At 46.9% G+C, this 23,509-nt stretch overlaps 2 protein-coding genes and 1 pseudogene across 2 annotated transcripts in view; 2 read left to right on the top strand and 1 right to left on the bottom strand.

Annotated features, from left to right (window-relative positions):
• Nucleotides 1–6,827, top strand: part of VKORC1L1 (vitamin K epoxide reductase complex subunit 1 like 1) — a 54,534-nt gene extending 47,707 nt beyond the window's left edge. Inside the window, exon 3 of the mRNA XM_063089200.1 lies at nucleotides 2,231–6,827. Coding sequence (XP_062945270.1) covers nucleotides 2,231–2,457 — 227 coding nt within the window. The 3' untranslated portion in view covers nucleotides 2,458–6,827. The remainder of the gene's footprint in view (nucleotides 1–2,230) is intronic.
• Nucleotides 6,828–7,661: 834 nt separating this feature from the next.
• On the bottom strand, nucleotides 7,662–18,728 carry GUSB (glucuronidase beta). The gene is made up of 12 exons (XM_063089199.1): nucleotides 18,491–18,728; nucleotides 17,774–17,959; nucleotides 17,339–17,520; nucleotides 17,018–17,160; nucleotides 16,423–16,610; nucleotides 15,968–16,120; nucleotides 15,533–15,711; nucleotides 15,310–15,456; nucleotides 12,871–12,955; nucleotides 11,119–11,295; nucleotides 9,745–9,880; nucleotides 7,662–8,050 (listed from the first exon to the last, which is right to left on the bottom strand). Exons 1-12 carry the CDS (start codon nucleotides 18,695–18,697, stop codon nucleotides 7,881–7,883), a joined length of 1,953 nt encoding a protein of 650 aa, XP_062945269.1. The 5' UTR covers nucleotides 18,698–18,728; the 3' UTR covers nucleotides 7,662–7,880.
• A 3,172-nt stretch (nucleotides 18,729–21,900) lies between these two features.
• Nucleotides 21,901–23,195, top strand: LOC134372516 (UAP56-interacting factor-like; annotated as a pseudogene).
• Nucleotides 23,196–23,509: the final 314 nt, after the last annotated feature.

The raw sequence follows: 23,509 nt of genomic DNA, 5'->3' as shown, positions 1-23,509 counted from the left end.
TTCTAGAGAAAAATATAAAGTATAAGCCCAAATGCAAGGCACTAGTTCATTTTCCCTTAATTGCAAAGAGCCTAAGAAAAGCCTTTTTAACTATATTAATTTTTAGAGATGGAAGTGAAATAGATTTCTTTGTATAATATTAATTTGTTAATTTCATTATATATATATATACATATTTTAAATTACATGTATCATATGTATTTTTCCGTCCACATTTTATGAGGGATTTTATAAGACTTTTCACATGCTATTGTGTTGTGTTTTATCACTGAAGGCACATTGAACTCATCTAACAGTGTTCCAGAGCACATCCTCTTCACTCCCCTCTGAGCTGTTTGAGATACAGCCCTTTTAATTTAGTTTTTCCATAGGTAATACATTCACATGGTTCAGAAGTCTAAAAATATATATAAGATGCTATTACAGTGAAAAATCTGCCTGTCCCTTTTTTTGCTGTTTCCACAGCCCCTCATCCCTGCATCCCTGACTGGTACTTTCTCTGTGCCTATGTAAGAAAACACAAATCTGTGATCTTAATGTTCTTTCTTTTTTAAATATAAAAGACAGATGCTGTAGATGCTGCTCTGCAACTTTTTTTTTTTTTTTTTTTTTTGCTCGGCTGATCTTTCCGTATCAGTACATTAAGGGGCTTCATTCTCTTTTCATCTGCAAAATATTCCATTGCATGATTGATTTAGAATGTAGCACATTTTAAATTCCACTGGGAATTTTACCCCAAGCCACAAGTATTTAGTTACATTACAATAGTATTTAACTAATAGCTGGCATCTATAGAGCATACCTTATATTAGGTATGACAACAGTGCTAGGAGGCAGGCACGATTACTATCCCAATTCTAGTCAAGGAAAGAGAGGCATGGAGAAAGTAAATAACTTGCCCATGTCACTTTGAAACTAACTTTCCTAGAAAAAAAATAAGGTGACAGTGTTAAGTTTTGAAATTTTAGCTGTTTAGCATAGGTGAAGTCAGCAAACCTTTTCAGTAAAGGGCTAGACAGAAAATAGTGTACGCTTTGCTGGCTACCGCAACTACCCACTGCTGCATTTCTAGTGTGAAGGCAGCCATAGGCATCTTATAAATGAATGAGTATGGCTGGGTGCCAATAAAACTTTACAAAAGCAGGTGGCTAGCCAGATTTGCCAGCACCTGGCATAAGTAAGTCAACAGCACTTTCGTCTTGAGGAGCCCTATTAAAGCTCTTTATCTAGTTGTGATGAGTCCTGTGGGCAAGTCAGTCCCTGTGGCCGTGCTGCAGCCCATAGGCACCTTCTCCTTGCCTTTCTTTTTGCCAACAGGCACCAAGATTTGGGCTCCTTAATTGACTTCTTTGAACCTGCTACCACCTATTCTTATTTTTTCCTGTACCGTTAGCCATTAGCTGTTGGGTTGGAGGGTAGTTTAATATGCTTTGTCTTATCCTCTAGTCTTAAAAATAAATGCACATAGTCTCCATGTTTTTGGCTACAGGAAATTATAAAAGAATACAGGTGAAGATAGAGTCAAAAATTCAGGCACATTTTTGTCTTGAGAGCTCTGGCTTAGCACACATAAATAACTGCCTTTTTTCTTGATCTGGTTTGATCCACATGTGGTCAACTGGCCAAATGTGGTTTCCCTTATCCACCAGGGTGAACCCTTTCTGAAATGTTTATCAAGACTTTTTTTTCCTTCTTCAGCAGCTTGTTGGTATAGTCATATCCCATTATGGATTTTTGATAAATTTGATTAAAACAAGGAAAAGCAAATTTTAGTTTCCACAGATGGGGGAGGCTGAAGCCAAAAGGCCAGGGGAGGATCTTAACAAACATGTATAGCTTGGAAGAAAAGATTGTGGTCCTCACTTTGTGTTATTAATCAGGAGAGATGGGGCTGTCTGCTTTACAGATGAGCTTCATTGCTCAATGTGATTGTGAGACTGCACATTTTCTTTGCATGCATATCCTTATCTAAGACTAGCTAATGAAATAACATTTCATCTGAAATACTGGCAAATCAAAAACATTGCAGCTATAAAACTGGTATCCTATCTGTAAAGTCAACCTGCATATCTTAACAAAATAAACCAGTAGTTTTCGTTCTCAAATTTCAGTTTTGCAGTAAGATCAGTATTCAAACATTGCAGCAGATCACAAAGTGTTACCTTCTAACTCAGAAGCTTTCTCTCCAGGGTCAAGGCCTGATTGAGCCCAGTGTCTCTTTCTCTTGCAGGCATGACAGCAAGCGCAGTGGCAGCTTTAATCCTCATGACGTCCTCCATCGTGTCTGTGGTAGGGTCTCTGTACCTGGCCTACATTCTGTACTTTGTGCTGAAGGAGTTTTGCATCATCTGCGTGTTCACATATGTGCTGAACTTCATTCTTCTTATCATCAACTACAAACGACTAGTTTACTTGAATGAGGCCTGGAAACGGCAGTTGCAGCCCAAGCAGGACTGACAACTTTATGAACTCAGTTTAACTGACAGTCTGAAGTCCCTTTTCCATTAAGTTTATTTTGCAGCAGTTTTTGTTTTGTTTTGTTTTGTTTTGTTTTTTTATTCTTCACAAGACACTTTCCCTAAGAATCTTAAACTGATTTTTTAAAATCCTGTCAATTAGAAGGGGCCCTAGCTATTTTGTGTCAATCTTAATTTTAAGTATGGATATTAAAAAAAAAAAAAAAAGATACACCGAGCCAATCAAAGACAAGCTTTAACTACTTTGAAGATCTTTCTGAAATAATAAAATGTAGCCCTAGCCCCCTTCCCTCAATTGTAAAGTGAGCAACCATTGCTAGTAATTCTTTAATGTGTATAAATTCAATTTCAGGTATAACAAATGTGATCATGACATGAAAATATTTTAGAATAGATACTGTATTAAATATTGCCATGTTTACAATATGTAATATGTTTTTAGCTGATGGATTTAAACATGTAGATTCAACTAGAATCCATTTATGTGATATTTGTAAATAAAGGTAGAAGTATTGGATCCATCCCTGCAGAACTTACTGTACAGTTTAGTTGAAGTGTAGCAATGAAGAATGGTCAGCTCAACGTTGTCAGATGAAATAATGAAAACAGTAAGCCCATACAGAGCATCTTGTGAAAGTGCTGACAGCTGTGGGTACAGCATTGACGGCAAAAACAATGGGGTAGTGGTTCCCTTTCATCTCCCTCCTCTGAAGGAAGACACTATTTGAACGTTCAAGTCAAGTTTGTGTCTAGTCATAAAACTGGATCCATTGTAACCTTACAGAATGAGTCATGTGACTGACCAGACCTTCAAGTCCAAGGCCTTCAGGATGCCAGTGACGGGAAAATGAGTATATTTCTTTGGACAAAAGCTGGAAACATTAATATGGCATTTTTGGGTACAGTCTCTTACAACAGTTGAATTTTCATGCAGATATTTTTCCTTAATATTGGTGCCAGTCAACTAGACAGTATTATGACTTTGAAATAACCAGTTTAAGCCCAACCACTGCAGAGTAGGATTGCTCTTTGGTAGCTCCATAGTGTTTTCCCTAATTGTTTCTTTCTGCACTAACTAATCGGATGTCTAGTTTAATTGCTTTAGAGTCAAATATTGGATTTGCAATCTTCAGGGCTGACACGCTGCTCAGTTTGCTGAATTGTGAGAAGTACTACAAGTAGAAATACATTAAGGTGAAATACAGTAATGTCGTCACTGCTCTTTGTAATAACTACGCAAATGCAGTAGGAAGAATTTTTAAAGGTGATTTGAATAAACCCAAATGAATTTGTGACAGTATGTTCCTGTGGTTAACATCTTAGAATGTTAAAAGTGCCTTCTGTCTTAAATCTCAAACCAAATATTTTGTGTGTTGAACTTGGGCAGAAGTGTCCTTCCTTTCTTTCTTACCATGTAGTAGAAAACTTGCATTCTACAGAAAGGTTCTGTATGATCATTTTATTACTTAGATTGAGAAGTAGTAGCAATGTTTCTAATTCCAATTCAATTAATCATTATGTTTAAAATAGTCGATTAGACTGGTGACTTTTGAGTGCTTTATTTGCCGCCTTTTTGAAGGTTGGGGACAAGCTCTGCTCTGTAAATTAAAACATGTAGAGTCAGCAACTGTTCAGTAATTTCCAGCTAATTCATAATTGATGCAATGTAGGTCTTCTGGCCCAAGGTGGATATAAAATCTGAATTGTAATGAACCAGTTTCTTAAAAGATAGCTTAATCGGATTTCATCAAGGCTTGTTTTCCATGAATGTGAATATTTCAATGACTGTTTTATTATGTATGTATTGTTCTTGTATTCTTATGTAGTTAAAGAACTCTAGAAAGCATTGATTGGTGTTTATGGAGAAACAGCCCTCATGTTTGAGAACTGTACAGTGATGTCATCTTGTAACAGTGCATCCAGTTCTACCAGGCAGTTGACTGGTTCTCTTTCCTAAGCTAGAGTGGAAATCGCTTAATGGTCAAGACTTCTGTGGTATATGTAACACCGGCTGTGCTAAACAAGTTCCTCATGTCCCACTTTGAAATGGTTTTTTTAAACCATATTTTTTATCAATCAGCAGAGTACAGTTAAAGCTTGTCTTGATGTTGCATTCTTGCAAATGTTGTCAACTCTTACGTGAGAAAACATGTAAAAAATGTTCAGCCAGACCCTTCAAGTTTTTCCTTTGCTATGCCTAAGCCTTGGGGAAACCACTGTTTCTGTTTTATAAAATGTTTGCCACATTCCTATGACCCAGTAGAATTAATACCCTTTTTCTCACTGACAGATGAATATGTGCTGCTTGAAATAACAGCACAGTAATGCCAGTATCTCAGTAAGCAATAGAAAGAACCCTGTTGGGTGTTATTTGGTATTTTTTGCTGTGTAAGAATTTAGGCTCCCCTCTATACCTTCTATTCCACCCAGAAGAGCAGGGGAAACACCATGTTATAAAATATGAAGATTGTTATGACTATTTGAGACAATATTTAAATGTTGCAGCATTACTAGCCACCAATGTTGAAGGACATTAGCAGGGGAAAAAATTTTTTTCTGAGAAAAAAATGTTAGCAGTAAATCTATGCCTCCTGTTTTTGAAGTTATTTGTAGCAAATGAAGTCTCTTACTTGATAGTCATAAATATCATTTGAAGAAATAAGGGTTGTGGTTAGATGATAAAATCTTTGGTGTTCCATTGCAGCTAGTTGCTGTCAGTGAGGGTAAACGTCTGCTGAAATAATTCAGGTTTAACTAGCTGTGTGCCAGGAATTACTTTTACTTGATATATGTAGCCTCTCCTTAATTAAACTCATTACTCTTAAAGAATGCTGAAAGCATTGACTATTTTCATATAAAGAGAAAAAGATGTCATGTGGTACAAGGGATGTTTGGATGTACTAGGTAAGATATAGGCCCAAGACTACAGTGAAATTGAAACTGTTGGTTGGCTTTTATTTGTTTGTTTTTCATTTGTACTTATTTTTAAAAGACTGCAAAAATCAAAGTTATCTTCAGTAATTAGTTCATCATGTAGACTGGTGCCACTGCTTGACACCAGTGAGTACTGACAGGAGGTCTTGTCCTGAAGGTTAGTATTAGGTAAATGCCAACAAAAAAACCGCCATCCAGCTGGCATGTTAGTTCAGTGGCCTAGAGCACAGCCTTATAACACCGAGGTCATAGGTTCAGATCCCTGAACCAGCCAGCCACCAGAAAAAAAAAAGAAAAACCAACTACCATTTGTAGTAACTTGTTTGGGGAGCTTTATCTGATGTGCAACCTTTGTCCTCACGTATTCCCTCCAGCACACAAGCTACTCACACATTCAAGGCAGCACTTATGATTCCTCATTTGTGAGAACTACCCTTCAATAAAACTAAAGGGTTGGGGTGGGAATCTAGGCTATTCGGTTAAACATTTTTTCGACAGATTAGCCCAGAAAAGTTATAAGCTGTATTAAGCATGGCCTAAGTATTAGGTGTATGATCTTTATAGTATGTTCCATCAAAAGTATTCATTACTAGTGCTTCAAGTTCCAGAGTAAACATTCATTTAAAATGGAGTTCACTGGGCAGATTTCCCCTTTCATATAGATAAAAATATTCTTTCTCAGAGGTTTAGGACACTGTTTTGCTAACTGATAAATAAAAACAAATGTAAATATGTAAGAATGTTTATTTGTTGCACATAACTTTTTTGGTATAAAATAAATGTAGAAGTTACCTGTGCAGGTTGTGCTGCCGTCGTTCTTATACTGCAGTATTACAAGAAAACCTGAAACGTAGGCGCTTTATAAAGTATTCTTGAAGTTGATACTGTGACCTCATGTCTACAGGTATACTGAGTTGATTCTTTTTCTCTTAAATTGTCTGTAACTTTGAGAAGATAGAGTTCTGAGAGATTCTAGTTCTTGGCATTCCTGTGGGTTTATGAAATATGTGGTTGACACTAGAATAGAATGTACGCATCAGCTGGTTTTCTGTAGCTTTACTTTAGCTTACCTTGAATACTCCATTCTTTAGTCCTCTAAAAAGGCAACATCTGCAAGAAAGATTAATCCATTTGAAGTACAGATTAGCCATATTCACTGGGGAGCACAAATGTGTTCTGTGCTAAAACCTTAGGACCAATGAGGTGGATAGTTAAGCATGTCTGTTAACTTTTTTAATGTTTGTCATCAACTAAAGAGTTTCATGTATTATTCTTCGACATTAAACTGGAATACGAAACTTGCTTGCTTCAAAAAATGTGAAGTTTGATGGTAACAAAAGAAATATGGAACCCCTTGAACTATTTGAACTGAGACTACACTCTCATTCTTAAAAAATGGTCTGAAGACACCTAATAAAATTGGGATAAATTACTCTTTCTTTCACGGAGCTTGGAAAGGAGGGTTAAAAGGGGAATATGTGGAGATGTGAGAATCCACCACAAAGAAGTGGATCAAATTCTGTATGAAGAACTATACCAGTTCACTGTCTTCCGTTTGATTGGACACCAAAAGCGGTATTCTTCCAAAGCATTTAGTTTTAAACCAGGGTTGATGAATGCTGAAATCTTAGGAATAACGTACCTTCCTTGTCTTAATGGAGCCTGTGGAAGAAGAGGGGGAGAAAAGATCCCTAAGGCGAGACTGTGCTCTGAGGGAGGGCAGGTGGAGCCGCTCTCGGGGCACACAGGCATGGAGTACTCGCTTGTAGGCAACAGCATATTTATGGAGGTCTCGTCCTGTTCAGCGGGATCAACTGTGGTAAAGCCAATGGGCTTTTACACTCGTGTGTTCACTTCTGTCAGACTAGACTTTGGGTGAGGTGAGAACAGTGCCCTAGAACTGGCTACCTCTGAGCTCCGACCAAGACCCTGGTCAGCACCTACCTTTCTACACTGTCAGCTTAACTAGATGGAAACTGCCATGCAGGCCTTGTTGACTACAACGTGATAGCACTTCTTTAAATCTATGTGTAGTATGTGTGGGACTTGGGCTCCTCTGTGGAGTCGGACAGCAATTGTGGAACTCTGGCTCAATCAAGACTGGCCTGCTTGGAGTCACGAGCATGGCCCGGGGCCATGGGCTCCCGTGCAGCAGTCTGCAGCGGGGCTCTGAACTGGTGTGGGCACTCAAGCGCAGTTTCGCAAAGGTCCGTGCACTATTAGGGCTATGAAAACAGCCTGATCATTCAATTTATGGGTGGTCACTTTTGTGCCAACTCTTTATTCCCATACTAAAAAAGCTTTTCTTTTCACTTCTACTGTCCTCTTCTATCAGGTTACCACAAAAGCCAGGCCAGAAACTGGGTCTGCCACAGGCAGTCCAGGCAGCACTTGCTGTGTGTGCTGCAGTCGCCCTCACTCGGGCCGAGGGACTGATGGAGGCGGTGTCACAGGGAGGTAGTTCTTGCTTTAAAAAAAGAATGGGCTGCGTCCCAAACACTGCATCTTCACTGCTGAATGGTGAGGGCTGGTTTCATTGGCAAGTTTCCAGTATCTCTCTCGCAAAAGAAATGCTGCACCTTTTGGTTGTCTCTGACGGGTAAAGATCCCCTTTTTATTTCCCATTGCTCTCGTTGGTGCTAAAAGACAAGGAAAAGTGTTTCAGATGACTTATGATGTGCCAGAATGGCATCAAACTGGGCACTAAATAGAAATGTCCTCTCGTAGTCAAGGTTGCTTGGTCTGAAGTGGTATCTGAAGTGACAACTTATGGGTTAAAGTATTTAAGTACCTGTTCTCTGCCAAAGCACCTCAGCTCCCTGGTGTGTTAACGTCTAGTCTGTTAGGGTGGAAATCCAAAATAGTTTGTCTTTTACTTTCAAAATAAGGCTTAAGGCCGGCCCATGGCTCACTCAGGAGAGTGCGGTGCTGATAACACCAGGGCCATGGGTTCGGATCCCATATAGGGATGGCCGGTTGGCTCATTGGGTGAGCGTGGTGCTGACAACACCAAATCAAGGGTTGGGATCCCCTTACCGGTCATCTTTTTAAAAATAAATAAATAAATAAAAATAAAATAAAAATAAGGATTAAACTATTACATGTACCCAGCTGCCTGGCCACTGGCAGGAGGGCAAGGGAGGAGTGTTGTTGGGACAGAGTTACCCTTAGAAAGGTTTGGCAAAGCTTGGGCCTCTCTCAAGAGACTATTCTCCTAGTGGAGCTAGAGTCCCGGCCAAAGTCCTCCTAGGCCACTTTCCAGCCTGGCTCCCGCCACTGGCAGTCACTCTGCCCAAGCCGAGGCTGGGGAGGGGCAAAGCTGGCAATGGTGCTGTCTCCACCCCCATGAGACCACAGCGAAGTGGGACTATTACATGGAAAGGAGAGCTTTCGCACCAACAAGCCCAAGACAATAATTTTTTCCATAATAAGCAAATACCAGGCACTGTACCAAGCACCTCAGCAGGTGGAATCCTTCCATTGACCACTTCATAGGCTTAGGAAGAGGTCAGGTAACCTGCCCCTGGTCACACAGCTACTTCCTTACTACACAGAGCCAGCACGCTTACCCACGAAATCTGTGCAAGACATTCCAGAAGCCAGTTTCACTCGCTGAGCAGAGACTCACATTCCCACTCTTGTCCCTTGTTGCTTCTCCTTTCCCACCTCATCTGTTCCCTCATTTATCCCCTTTCCATGCTAACGTTAAACCTTTCAAACCTTTCAAAGTCCTGTCTTTCTCTATAGGGTATGTATCATAATTTCCACCACTACCATATCCTTCCCCACTCCCAAACTGCCATCCTAAGTTTATGGTAAGTCAAACTAGTGATCTAGATGGGTGGAAAGTGCAGGCTGTACTCTCTGTGCAGGCTTTTAAACACTCCCAGATCGCTTTGAAACCTACCTGTATTCTGCGAACCTGCCTTTTACAAGTGATTAATATAAAACAAACTGAAATATCTTAAGTTTCTCAGGCTTTGTACCTTACTCTGGAATGAGTGCCTCCCAAAAGTGAATCCAATATGAGGCCCATTTTCCCCTCATACTATTGTGAAATGGACAGAGGCAAGCTACCAACTTTTTTGCCTCAAGGCAGAGACTCTCCCATCTGCCTTTTCACCATAAAATGGTTTGGGAAGCAGGCACATGACTGCTTTGCTGCTTGCTAAGCACAACTTATTTTTCCTAGGAAATTCTCTCTGCAACCTACATCGATTAGGTCAGCTTTCCCCCTTTTGTTTCCAGTATTCTTACAAGCAAATGTCCAGAACTGAAAAGCCAGCCTGAAAAAATTAGAAATGGCACATTCCATAAGCCAAACTGCACCTACACTGGTTAGTCATAAAGTCGGCAAAATTCCAGATGAGCTCTCCAACCACGTATTCTTTGCGTTTTTGATCCAGAACCAAGTGATACTGCTCCAGCAGACTCTTCTGGTACTCTTCACTGAACATGAGAGGTGGGTCCTGGGATTCAAGGCCAGGAGAATTGAAGAGTCAGAACTGACAAAATTTTAAATGTTAGATAAAAATAAAGATCTACTTGACAATAACCAAAATTGTGTGTCCTCACAGTGGGCTGTAGTGACTTCCAGACTCACTGTTGCTGGTATAGAAACAGCCAGGGTATGATGCAACCCAGAATAAAAAGAGACTTTTTAAAAAAAAACCTTAATTGGTAACCAATTTATTTATAAACAGAATTTGATGCCTTATCTTATTTTTCCATCTCCATCCTCCACCAGTGCAGTCTTAAAGCTGAACTACACTAGGAGTAAAAATAGGTCTTTGCCTCAAGTCTTAAGAGCTGCCAGTGTATAATCTGAAAAATGGTGTGACTCGGATTTAACTTGCCTCAGGTTTATCGTCTGGGTAAGGAGCTGCTGTCCAGCACATTCGTCTGTGTGACAAGCACTGGAGTAAAGTGAGGAGAAGGTAACTGTCCTGCCCTCGTAGACATTTGGGTCTAGCATAGAAGGCACAAGGTGCAAGTGGACGAGGGTGAGGAGGGAGAACATAGGAGCTAGAGGACGGGTAGTGGGGACTACCTGAGATGAGGCCACACGGCCACCCTGAGAAAACAGTCAAGCTGAGACCTGCAGGTGATGAGAAGGCTTTCCACAACAACAGAGCCACATCTACAGACTCTGTTGCTGTCTGCTGAAGTGTTCCTACGGGTGTTGTTCAGACACAACAATGGAAACGGTGGTCCTGACACCCACAGGCCAAGTTTTCATCTCATGGAAATTTTTTGAAGGCTCAAGTTTTAGATGCTCAAGGATGCAGCATTTCAGTGATTTTAAGAACAAAATCCTGGTGGTTTTGACTTTCTTTCCCAACGAGAACTAAAATGCTACACGACATACACTGAAAATATAACTGCTAAACTGAGCCATGTTTTCTTCCAGTTCCAAAGTTGAATTTGAGGGCAGGGTAGGACACAGATTTTCTTACTGTTTAAATGGAAATGTGCCTGCACTGTTTAATACAATAACCACTAGTCACACGTGGTTATTTCAGATTCTCACACTCTACTACATAAGCAAGCCGGACGGAGGTGAGTGTAGCGGGGTGAGGCCTGGGCAGTGGGCGGGGGTGAGTGCTGGGGACGTGCTAATGGTCGAAGGGAGGCCTCAGTCCTGGGGATGGACAGGAAACACTGTGAGACAAGGAAAGAAGGGAACAGAATGCCATGCGCTCCTTACCTGGTGGAACCCTGCAATGGTCTCTGCCCCGTACTCGCTCTGGATGATGGGCTTCTGGTAGGCCCGGTACCAGTTCTCAAACTGAGTCTGCAGCTGCAGTCCGATCACCTCCAAGTGGCCGAAGTCATGGTACCAGGAATAGTAGCTGTTCACACAGATGACGTCCACGTAGGGAGCCTAGGGTGAGAGCGTCGAAGTGGGTCAGGAACCAGGGACTATTGCGGTGCAGGACACACACTCATGGCCTCTTCTGGCAGAGCAGGCAAGGAGGTGCAGAAAGTGACTTAGAACCTGAAGGTCCCCTGCCCCGGCGTAGGGAACAGTCAAGAAGTAAGGGGAGCAGGTCCGCAATGCAGCAGCGGGCTCCAGGGAGGGAGGGCCCACCCGAGCTGCATCTTGTCCCTCTCTAGGTGGCCCGTCACTGGTCTACCCTCGCCTTGCCCTGGGAAGATGCACTTTTTCTCCCCACAGGGTCGACTGCCACAGCCTTCAGGGGGGCTGAAGGCTCCGCTGGGCTGCCATGCTGGGCACACAGCCCCAGAGCAAAGCAAAGCAGAGCTCAGGACTGGGCTGCAAGGGCTCCTGTGTCCAACTGGCAGCTCAATGTCACCTAAACACACTGATTTCTAGCAGCAACGCTCATCTCCAAAGGTGCTCTTGGACTGATGTAGTCTTTCCCAAGTGATCACGGCCCCCTTCCAAACTGCAGTGGCAGGCAGACATGGACAGGAAGAGAAAGCAGTCGCAGGGCCCACAAGCATCTGGCAACCTCTGAGAAGACCAGCACAGGGTGCTGGGCACAGCCTCCCCATCCATGCAGGAGCCCAGGGCGGGAATCAGAGTCCACCAGGGGCTGGAAGACAGCCTGCACCTGCCCTGTGGGTGTCACCACAGCCTTCATGCTGCTTTGCAGGGGTGTCCTTGAGAGACGGGAAACACCAGGCTGACAAGCTGCTCCCAGCTGTATTACAATGACAGCATTGGCAGTGTGTCCCCTCATGTCCTGTTCCTCCTCCAGTCTCTTCAGATGGTTCCTCTCTCCGTGGCACTTCCTCTCAGGACTTGCCTCAAGCTCCCTGCAGAAGGGGCACTTTCTCGCTCCCAGGTTTTACAGCTTCAGCACAACTCTACAGTCTCCGAGGGGCTGCTGAGCCCAGGCCCTGCGCCAGAGTGGTCAGGCGGCCTCGAGGAGGTGGTGTGGCCCCAGCTGGCCCTGGAAGCCTGTCCCTTCCATTCTCAACCCACAGGTCTGCATCTGGTCAGAGGTCCCCAAAGCTGCCTCGTCAGCAGAATCACTGAGAAGCTTTTTAAAAACTCAGGTTTCCACCCTGGACTTACTAAATCAGAATCTCAGAATCCAGAGATTTGTACTTTGAAAAAGCTTCCATTAGTGCTTCTGACAACTGGTCGAGTTTGAGAAACGTGGATCAGATGAACTCTCAGCTTCCTTAGGCCTGTGACATTTTATGAGCCTATTAAATTAGGAGCATAAAATTCAACTGAAGTACAAAAAAAATGGAGTCTGAACTGAGAACAAATGGCATGTCCCTATGCCTGGCCTCCTGGGATTTAGAAACCCACATTGCCTGGCAAGTAAGAAGGAATTAGTCATCTTTAGCCTAAAGGACACCCTGTGAAAACAGTTGGACTGGCTGCCCCGGTCCTTCCCAGCAGTTGGTGTTAGCAAGCATCAAGACGGGATTAAAGGACAGGAACAGTAGGAGAGAAGGGTGTTGAGACCCCCAGGCTCACCCCCAGGTCTGCTGTATAGTTGGAGCTGGTCACAAAGGTCACGGGCCGGGAGTGGTCCAAGGCTTTGGTGTGAGCAATCACCGTCCTGTCCACGGAGGGCAGAAGACACAGGCTCCATCAGTCCAGGAAAGGCTCTCAGACACCCACCTCCCGCTCTCCCCCTCCTGTCTCCTCCAGCTGAAGCAAATAAGTCTTTTAGGTAAGCCAACATGTCCCTCCAATCTTTGATAGCATTCCCCAATATTGCTTTCTTCCTCCCCAAATCCTATCCCCCGGGCTAGACGCTGCCATGCTTGGCTCCCAATCCCTGAAAAAGCTCCCAAAAGTAGGGATGCATGGGGTGCAGATCGGGTTAGGACTAATATTAATGTAGCGAATACACAGGGCGTGCGTGCTGGGCACACGTGCGTGCTATGCTGGGTCTCTGCAGTGGCGTCCACAGCTAAGCGCACAGCTTCAAGGAGCAGTGGGCCGGAGACACACGCACAGGAAGATATTACAGCTCACGTGACAGGTGGTGGCAGGAATTATGCAAGGGAAGCCCCAAGCTCTAGGAGACCAACAGGGGACAAAATTTACATTGGAGAGTTGGGGACAGCCTCTCAGAAGAAATGGTGTTTATGCGGAGTTGAGTTGACTGAGGCACCAGTCTGTGGCCAGGGTTTCCAGAGCCTGCCAGAGGCCTCCCAGCCAGGTCACTGATAAAGCCTTTCCTCTCCTCCCCACTCACAGACATTTTTCTGTCCCCCGCACTCTCTCCCCATCCTTGCTCTTCTCATTCAAAGGCTCTGTGTCTTCTGCAAGACAGCATGGACCTCTTGGCCTCAAGTTCCAAGCCCACACTCGCAGACAATGCTGCCTGCGTACTCCAACCGTGGTCTGCCCTGTCCCTGCTGCCCAGAAACGTGTCTCCCTGGCTCCGAAAAGGCTCATCTGGAAGGCTCAGGCACCCGTTCCTGGGAGGCTGTATAGGGTGGGCATCCCTAATCCAAAAATCCAAAATCCTCCAAAATCTGAAACTGTTGAGTGCCAACACGATGCTCAAAGGAACATTTAAGGTTTCGGATTTTCAGATGAGGGAAGCTCAACCAGTTAAGTATTCTGCAAACATTCCAAAATCTGAAATGTTTTTGGTCCCACCTATTTTGGATAAGGGGTACTCAGCCTGTCCTATACACCTTCCCAGCAAAACATCTCTCCATCCACCCTGGTTCAACATGCCCCGAGCCATGAACCACAAGCGGCCGCGCATGCCCACAGCTATCCCTTGTGTAGGCTGGTGCCCCCCTCAGAGTCTCCACCTCTATGGATCACTCAGCTCAAAGCTCTCCGTGAAAGCAGGATGCAGCATCTGCCCAAGCAGTGTTCCCATGGCCTCTGCTGCCTCTACAGCCTATGAGATCACACGTTTCGGAAGGCCATGTCACACCACGCCACTCTAGGAAAGAGGAGGAACTCCTGGGGCCAGCCTCCCTCCGTGACAGTGGGCTCCCCACTGAGGGAGACGGCCTGAGCAGTGTGATGACCAGGGGCCAGGAGGCTGTTAGCACATAGTGACTGGGACTATGCACTTTAGAGGACCTGGTCCTGCCTGTCCAACAATATAACTTTTAGACTATTTAGAATATACATGTCATTGAGGAAACTGTTTACAATCACGTGTCTAGACATACCAGCTTTATAAAGCCTAACTCCACTTTACAGGTGAACCCAAAGCAACACAAAAAGGGGTTTTTTTTACTGTTTTTTTTTTTTTTTTTTTTTTTTGGTGGCTGGCCAGTACAGAGATCTGAACCCATGACCTTGGTGGTGTTATAAGGCTGCGCTCTAACCAGCTGAGCTAACCAGCCAGCCTTTTGTTCAGTTTTACTACACACTAAATTTCCCAGGAATGCAGATACCATCAAAATTGAGAGGAGGTTCCACGTGGTTTAATTTGGTATGCCATTTAGCACTGAAGGCCGCGCCACTCAGGGTATCAGAGTCACCAGTGCAGGGTCCGTCACTCTACTTTCGTGACTGTACGTCCAGGGCGATGCTGCCTTTGGTGCAAGTCTCTGACCCCTTTACCAGGTCTTCAAGGACAGCAGACCCATGCATTCATGTATTATTCTATAAATGACTCTCCTTTACGTCACAGTGAGGCCACATCACTAATTTTTTTTCATACACTTTGAAGCTATGTATATAAACAGGTTAACTCTGTTTCATTTGAGGTGTGAGAAGGGGATAGTGGGTCCCACTGGGTTGAATCACAGTTTGGGTGGTGGGACATTTGGTCCCAACCTGGGCCAGGAGGGTATACTGATGCTCTCAGCACCACCCCCACCCCTACAGCTGAGGCCACCAGAGCTCTCTCACAGCTGCTGCCAAGTCTCAGCCAGGCCCAGGGCTGCGGTCTCACCCCTGGCTGGCCCAGGGGAGGCAGGAGGCACTCACTTGAAGTAGTAACCAGCAGGTTTCAGGTAGGAAGTAGGCTCGTTGGCCACTGACCACATCACGACCGCTGGGTGGTTCTTGTCCCTGCGCACCAGCTCCTCCATCACCTCCAGGTGGTGCTGCAGAGACGTGTTGCCAAAGCTCTGGCTGCGGGCGGGAGGAAGGGCAGCATGTCACGGCCGGCCACGCTGCAGGCTGAGCCATGTGTGTGGCAGGCACTCACAGCAGAACGATGCCCACGCCGGGACACTCATCGATGACCACGATCCCGTACTGGTCGCAGAGCTGCATCACCTCCTCCGCATAGGGGTAGTGGCTGGTGCGGAAGGAGTTGGCACCGAGCCAGCGGAGCAGGTTGAAGTCCTTCACCAGCAGTGGCCAGTCAAAGCCCTTCCCTCGGATCTAGGGGACAGCAGAGCAGAGTGACCCCTGCCCCATACCTGTCAAAGATGCACTTCTTTCTGGAGCCAGGCCCTTGGAGAGTCACCGTGATAGTCCTCTATCCAGCTCAAGCACATGTGCCTTCATGGTGTGGCTTTGAGTGGTTTGCTTAACTTCTCTGAGCTGCCCTCGATTGCTTCAGGGCACACAGGTAAGGTGAAAGGGGATGACAGTGACCAGAAACAGCCTCCACAGGAACCCAGGAGCCCCGACTCACATCTGCATCCTCATGCTTGTTGACCCCATGGAAATAAAAAGGTTTCCCATTGATGAGGAACTGGTTCTCTGTGACGGCCACAGTGCGAATCCCGACGGGGAGAGTGTAGAAGTCAGACATAGGCCCTGCTCCCGTCTGTGCAGTCAGCCTCACCTGTGACAGCCAAGCAGCAGGCATGAGCCCCTCGTGGCCTGAGCCCCCAGCCCACCTACAGCAGGAAAGGCCCCAGGGCACCACAGCAGCCCCTCTGTGGCTGCAAGCAGAGAAGAAACTAGAGGGAGGCTCTCCCATTAGCAAGTAGGAATCTGCCCGGGGGCCGGCTCTTCAAATTGGGCCCTCCCCACCAAGGGTCAAAAAATTAAGAAAGTTCAGAGGATCATGCCTGTGCTCCCACCTGTCCTGGGCCCCTGCTAAGCGACACACCTCCCTCAGCCCCAGTCCTAAGCCACCATTACCTCCAACGAGTACAGGTAGGCGGGGTGCTCGTGCATCAGGTACGGCCACCAGAGGTGGGCGCTGGGCACCTGCATCTGGCCCCGGCCCCCCATCCCCTGGGCCACAACTTTGCCTTCTGCATCCAGAAGACGCACTTCCAGCTCGAAGTGTTCACTGCCCTGGACGAAAACCTGGTAATTCACCAGACCTGCAGTTAACGAGAGAGATCAGGGCTGAGGGAGGGATGGATGTGCCCTGTAGCCACCACTCCAAGGAGACCACCTGAGCCCCAAGACCCCAGCCAACAACAGTTTATTTACTGAACTCAGTGTGCAGGGGGAGATTAGTGAGAGCGGCACAGTGGGGGAACAATGGAGGATTCCAGGCACGAGCCCACTTCTCACAGGGCCTCATCTCCTGCAGTGAGGTGAACCACAAGGCTGATTTCTGAAGCCCCTGCCAGCTCCGACAGTCTGGATTTTAGCTTCTTGGATGGATGGGAACCCATGAGGGTTAAGATATGCTGGGAGAGCCTTTTTCTGGAGGGATCTTTCCAAATAGGGAGCAGAGCCACTCTGGGCCCGGCTGAAAGCAGATCCTGCCAGGAGCCCTCACCAGTGTTCTGGTCCACACCAGTTGTCACAGTGATGTCATCAATGTAGGCGGTGGGCGTGGTGTAGAGAAGCACTGGCCGATGCAGGCCCGCGTAGTTGAAGAAATCAAAGTTTATGTTCTGGACAAAGTAACCTTTGGGATACCTAGGGTGAGAGGACAGTGGCCAGCTGGAGCCTTGTCCTGGGTCCTTTGACCTCAGCTCACAAATCTCCCTGGCCTCCCCAGATCCAGAGCCTCAACTCTGCTAGGGCCACACTGTCCCTAGCAGGAAGCCCACCGAGCATGGAGGGGAGTGAGGATAAGGATCAGGACGCTGCTCACTTGGAAGTATCGGTCTTGTAGAGGATGGTCCCCGGCGGCAGGGTGTGGGGGGTGAGTGTGTTGTTGATGGCGATGGTAATGCGGCAGGAGGACAGGGGCCCACTCTGGACTAGCTTGCTGATGTCAGCCTCGAAGGGGAGGTGGCCCCCCTCGTGCTCTGCCACGTGGACCCCATTCACCCACTGCAGACACAGGGAGATTATGGGGCGGGGACGGCAGGCCAGGGCATCAGGAAGGGCCCTGCTGCCTCAGGCCCTCCCTCAGGTAAGGTGCCAGGTGCCTCCCTAGGCTGACTGGAGGAACGGAGCTCCAGAGGGGCGCATGAGGCAGCCCCTCCCCCACCCAGGGCACAGATTCCCCACCCGTCCCACCCGGGGAGCAGCCGCATGCACGCTCCGCAGCTGCCTCCCTGTCCCAGTTGCTCGCGGCACCGACCACAATGGCATAGTAGTGGGCGCTGCCGATCCTCAGCACCACCCTGGTGCCCAGGTCCTGGGTCCACCGCTGTGGCAGGGCCGCCTCCCGCTCGTACCACACCCAGCCGATAAAGTTGCGCAGCTGTCCGTCCTGGCTCACGTCGTTGAAGCTGGATGGGACCGGCATGTCCAAGACGGGGCCGGACTGGGGAGAGAAGAAACAGGGTCAGGTGCAGACCCCCTAGGAATCTAGGACCAGTGGCCTGTACAGCCACACCCCAGCGTCTAGCACAAGCCCCGACACATAGGGGGCACTCTATAAATACTGGTTCAGTGGGTGCTGCCAGGAAAGTTTGTGCCCGAGGGCGGGTGGGGCCAGAAGTGCTTCCTCAGGCAAGATGGCACTAGTCTCCATGCAAAGGCGTGAGTCCAGGGCCACCACCCAGCCTGAGGCAAGAAGGACTGACTCTGACTAAGAGGCGGATGACCACCTGTCTGCCCGGGAAGAAGGCTGCGGGGCAGGCCCTGCAGAGATAAAGGGCAGGCGCGGGCCCAGGAAGGGTGCGGGGGGCCTGCTCGACCCCGCTTCTCTGCCGCCGCTCTGGGACCCGGCCGGTTGCGTGCCAAGTCGCGTGCCCCAGCCCAGCATCGGGGCCCCGGGAGCTCAGGCCCGGGCACCGCGGCCCGAGAAGCCCCAGCCGTCCCCCACCCTATCTCCCGTCCCCCGAGCGCGCACCTCCCGCAGCGGCCGCCGGTACCACTGCTGCTCGAAGCCCTGGCGCCGGCTGTCGGAGAAGTCCGCGCGGAAGCTCCACAGGCCGTCCAGCGCCTTGCGCTCGCGCGACGGGCTCTCCCGGGGGTACAGCATCCCGCCCTGCAGCGCCAGCGCGCAGCCCCACAGCAGCGGGCCCAGCGCGGCCCACGCCGCCCAGCCCCGCGCCATGCTTCCCGCGCGGAAGCCGGCGGCGAGCTCCGAGCTCGGGCGGGCGGGGAGGGGCTCCGAGGGGCGGGGCGGAGCCCGGAGCTGGGTCGGGGCGGTTACGTGCTCTCCGAGGCCGCCCGCGCCATTTTGGGTGAGGGCGCGTGCCAGGCCTGGGAAGCCCCTCCCGGGCAGACGCTTCCCCAAGGGCCCTCGGGGATCCAGAGGCGAGGTCCTTGGTGAACAGGGACTCTCACCCCCAGTCCTAGCTTCAAAATGCGGAGGTCCCCTGGGCCGCTCTCCCGCTCGAGGACCGGGGCTCCCCGCCAGCCCTGCCGGGTCCGCCCGCGCGGTCCCCGCCCTGCCCACCCGGGACTGCTCCCAGCGAGGGTGGCCGAGCCAGGGCCGCAGGCCAGAGCGGAACCCTTGAAATGGCTGGGGTGCCCCGTTTCTTCAAGGAGCACCTGCACTCGCTCTCCTCTGGCAGACAGCAGGCAGGCCCAGGCAGAGCCTCTTCCATGCTTAGTGGGGTCAGTTCTGGGGGGACCCTGTCCCAGGGACTCGGCCACAGCCTTGACCCCAGGCCTCTGGGCCTGGCCCTCACCCCGGGCCGGCTTCCTCTTGGCGTTGTGGACACATAAAGATGCGGGGAGAGAAGGCCTCAGGGTCCCAGTGACCTGGCCTGGAAACAATTGTTCATGCAAGTACTCACTTTTTTTTCTTTTCTTTTTCTTTGATTTCATGCTCACCAAACAACCTTCCACTAATGGACCTTGGTGCTGAGGAGTCCCAGGGTACTAAAATAAGTATATCCTTGTGGAGGATATTGACATTAATGAGGTAGAAATAAAACACATGTATTTTGCAGGACCAAAGCCTGTAGTTTAGGAGGCCAAGAACCTCTAGCTTAGGTGGCCAAAGCCCAACCCTTCAGAAAAACACACAGAAATTCTAAGATCAAGAAAGACCAGAAAACTTTCAGAGGACTAAAGCCTTTAATGTAGATAAGAGAACTGAAGCAGGGCCGGCCCCGTGGCTCACTCCGGAGAGTGTGGTGCTGGTAACGCCGAGGCTGCGGGTCCGGATCCTATATTGGGATGGCCGGCGCGCTTACTGGCTGAGTGTGGTGTGGACCACACCGTGCCGAGGGTTGCGATACCCTTACCGGTCGGGGGGAAAAAAGGAAGGAAAAAAGGAGAACTGAAGCATAGAGAAAATTAACTGCTCCGGGGGCAGTTTCCCTTGGTGCAGCTAAACCTAAATGTTGGGAAAGTATGTGAGAAAAAATCTTCAAGGATATTCTGCTAGTTAGCACTTGGGGGACTTTCCACATCTTGCCCTAAGCTGTTTCTTTGAGTTTCCTGGAGAGTTAGGTGCTTTGGTGATTATCTCATTGTTTCTTTTTCTACATCATGTAGTTTAGTTTTACAACTCCTTTTGATGGTAAATTGCTTGAACTATTTTAAGTTACACCTGCTTTAATGAAGATTGTCACATAGCCAGTTTATGTTTTCACTATGATTGATTAACCACCTGTTTCTCTTCTGTAACTTTTTTGTCATTACAATAAAAACTGAAACCAAAATTGACTCGGGGCTGTGCCTGGGCTCTCCTTTCTTGAAGGAGTTTACCGTGGGTGCAGTCCTTTCAGGCTACTCATTGCTCTGAATACATGGGCCCTGAGTAATCATTTGCTTCTCCGTCACTCTGTGAGAGGTAACATATTCTGGGAACTGACAAGGTCTAAATGCTTTTTCCCAAATATTTACAATGTAGAAATAAGAGAAAGTAGGTTGCAAGAGTATATACCATACTGATGGTGGTGGTAGGGTCTGGGGTGCCCAATAGTTGGCCTGAACCCACCATGTCCTCTTACCAGGTACTTGACTCTGCCACAGGAAACAATTCAAGGGCAGAGTCACAGGAGAAAGTGAGAACAGGTTTAATAAAATAGGTAAGAAATACAGGTTCCACAGAGTGCATCATAGCTCCAGAGTCTGAGCAGGGCCCACGCCAAGTTTAACACAAAAGTAAGTTCAGTACAGACATCAAGTCTAACGTAAAAGCAAGAAAAACATACTTAAAGTTCAGTAGAGAGCACAAACTGGCTCAAGACAATGAGCAGCTTTTTGCTGAAAGTTTGATACAAAGTAGAGTATACACACCTCAGCCAGCAGAAGTGCAGGTTACCTCCAGGAGAGAGAGCAACAATCCTGCCTTCTGCTGTGATTCGTCTTTTATAGTTTCTCTATCACTTACGGGGGTGGGTCCCAGTTGTGTAGCATTAGTCTTGCATATGCTCAGTTGGTCTCTTCTTGGAGCATGTTCATTGGTCAAATCCTGTCATATGCACCAGGCATATTCAAGAATATTCTGTGCTCTCTACCATCTTTAGTGGAAGATCATTCAACCACAAGGGTTATATAACCCTTCTCTACTGAGCATGCCCAGCCACTGGATTTGCATAAGCCAGCCCCTTGAGTTCTCATTTTCCCTTTGGTACTGAAAATAGGTCTAACTAGCAACAGTAACTTTCCTCTAGGGGAGGACCCAGAGGAGGGGCCTGAGACCTTGCCTAGTGGCTGGAAAGCCAGAGATGTGTCCTGAAATCTGAGCCAAGGGAAACTGAGCACCTCTTATATCAGTATGATCCTAATATTGTGAAAATTGTATCCACACAGGTACATATGTGTAGGGTCTTCAAAGATCTGAGGACAGTGAGGCTGGGTGGTCAGCTCAGTAGTTTAGAGTGTGATGCTGATAACACAAGGTCCAGGGTTCAATCCTGGTCTGGCTAGCTGCCAAAAAAAAAAAGAATCCTTCCATGAACTGTTTTTTGTTTTGGTGGCTGGCTGGTATAGGGATTGAACCCTGGACGTTGGTGTTTATCAGCACCACAACTCTAAACAACTGAGCTAACTGGCCAGCCCCCAGTTATCTTTTCAATCCATTTTTCTGTTAACGTTTTGAAAGACCCACATAAAGATACAGTCAACACTCCTTATCCTTGGGTTCCGTGGGATAAAAAATATTTGGAGAAAGGAAAAAAATGAAAAATAACAATACAACAATAAAAAAATACAAATAAAAATACAGTATAATAATTATTTACATAGCATTTACATTGTATTAGGTATTATAAGTCATGTAGAAATGATTTAAAGTACAGGGGAGGAGGTGCATAGATTATATGCAAATACTACTAGTTTTATATAAGGGACTTCAGCATGGAGGATTTTGGTGTCTGCCAGGAGTGCTGGAACAAATCTACCCCTTCCTCACGGATTCTGAGGGAGGACTGGGTAAATACAGGTGAGGTGTTATTTTTGGTGTTATAGATTATTTCCATTTTGTTCTTCATAATTTTCTGCTTTTTCCAAGTTTTCTGTAATGAATATATGTTATTTTTATAATCAGAATCAAACCAATCAGGGCTTTTAAAAAACAGAAAGCAGCCCCACTGACTGTTCAGTGCAATGTCCCCAGCCATGAAGCAGTTTGGTATGGGTTGCTGGGAGCCAAGCCACCAAATGCCTGCAGCAATGAAAACCTCGACAAATTGATATGTCTTTGGATGACATCATCAAACTGAATTGAAAGGAAGGAAAGAAGAAGAATTTTCCAAGACTAAACAGAAGACTCCAGCAAAGTGGTACCTGGCAGTTCAGGCTGAGAGTAATGTGGGGAATCCAACAGAATTCTGGTTTTGGTAAGAGCAGTCTGAGCATAGAGGAAGAGTAGTGCCTGGAAAGAGATGTCCTTATGGGGTTATCACTGGCCTTGCAGCTAGGAAAGCACCTGGAATTTGAAAAGGAATTAGTCCTATGAATCGTCCACCTCTAAGTGACAAGAATATAGAACGATATTTTCCAGTGTTAGAAAAACAAAGGCTAACTGGTTAGCTTGGTTGGTTAGAGTGTGATGCTGACAACACCAAGGTCTAGGGTTAGGATCTCCATAGTGCCAGCTGCCAAAAAAAAAAAAAAAAGGGTGGGGGTGGGGGACAAATCTTCTGAAACAAAATGAAGTGCAGAGGAAACCAGTTGCAGTTGTCAAGAGATTGTAACCAGTTAAACAAACAAACAAAAAATACCATTCCAGCTAATTTTACCAGGAGAGGAAATAAAGCCACCAGAAAGACACTCATCAGGAAAGTTTTATTACCTGAAGAGGCCTGAAGTTTCAGGCCCTGTTGAACACAGAACAGTTGCTGGATGATGTGTTACCAAGTGAACCCATCAATGGCAGACTTCCACCCCAAACGAAGGAACGTGGACTGTATCTACTGACGATCCTGGAACAGTACGGTGCCAGTAACTCAGAAACCATGATTAATTTGTACTGCTGCACCTCATTCTTGACAAAGTAGGAGCAATCTGATGTAAAGAAAGTTCCTAAAGATGTCCCCCTACAATTTGACTTAAAAAGTGTTGGAGAACAGACAAGGATGGTTTTGAATGAGCAGTTTGGGATACTGAAGGAACAAAGAGCCACTCTCATGTTCAACAAAGCTGCTTTGTAACCCTGGGGTGGATCCAATGTCAGAAAGGGCTTTTGATGATGACTCTGTTTGAAAAGTTGAATTGCTTGAAGAACTCATCACAGAAATTCGAGAAACCTTACTTCAAAATATTCACAAGACTGGGCCGAGCCCGTGGCGCACTCGGGAGAGTGCGGCGCTGGGAGCGCGGCAACGCTCCCACTGCCGGTCACGAAAAAGACAAAAAAAAAAAAAAAAAAAAATTCACAAGACTAAATAACTCTTTATTTTTGAAGTTTGTCTTTTAAAACATTTGTAAAAGTATGCCCTGAAAGAATACAGAGATTTACCTATTT

The sequence above is a fragment of the Cynocephalus volans genome, chromosome 3 (assembly GCF_027409185.1).
Source record: "Cynocephalus volans isolate mCynVol1 chromosome 3, mCynVol1.pri, whole genome shotgun sequence".
NCBI classification, from domain to species: domain Eukaryota; kingdom Metazoa; phylum Chordata; class Mammalia; order Dermoptera; family Cynocephalidae; genus Cynocephalus; species Cynocephalus volans.
Note: the sequence above shows the minus strand (reverse complement) of the source record. Positions and strands in the feature narration are given on the sequence as shown.

Coding starts and splice junctions, on each gene's coding strand:
- GUSB (XM_063089199.1), bottom strand. CDS start 18,697: ATGGCGCGGGGCTGGGCGGCGTGGGCCGCGCTGGGCCCGCTGCTGTGG. Junction 17,521..17,773: donor CCCACTACTATGCCATTGTG/GTCGGTGCCGCG, acceptor CTGTGTCTGCAG/TGGGTGAATGGGGTCCACGT. Junction 8,051..9,744: donor CGACTTTATGACTAACCAGT/GTAGGTGCAGTT, acceptor CTTGTCTTTTAG/CACCAACGAGAGCAATGGGA.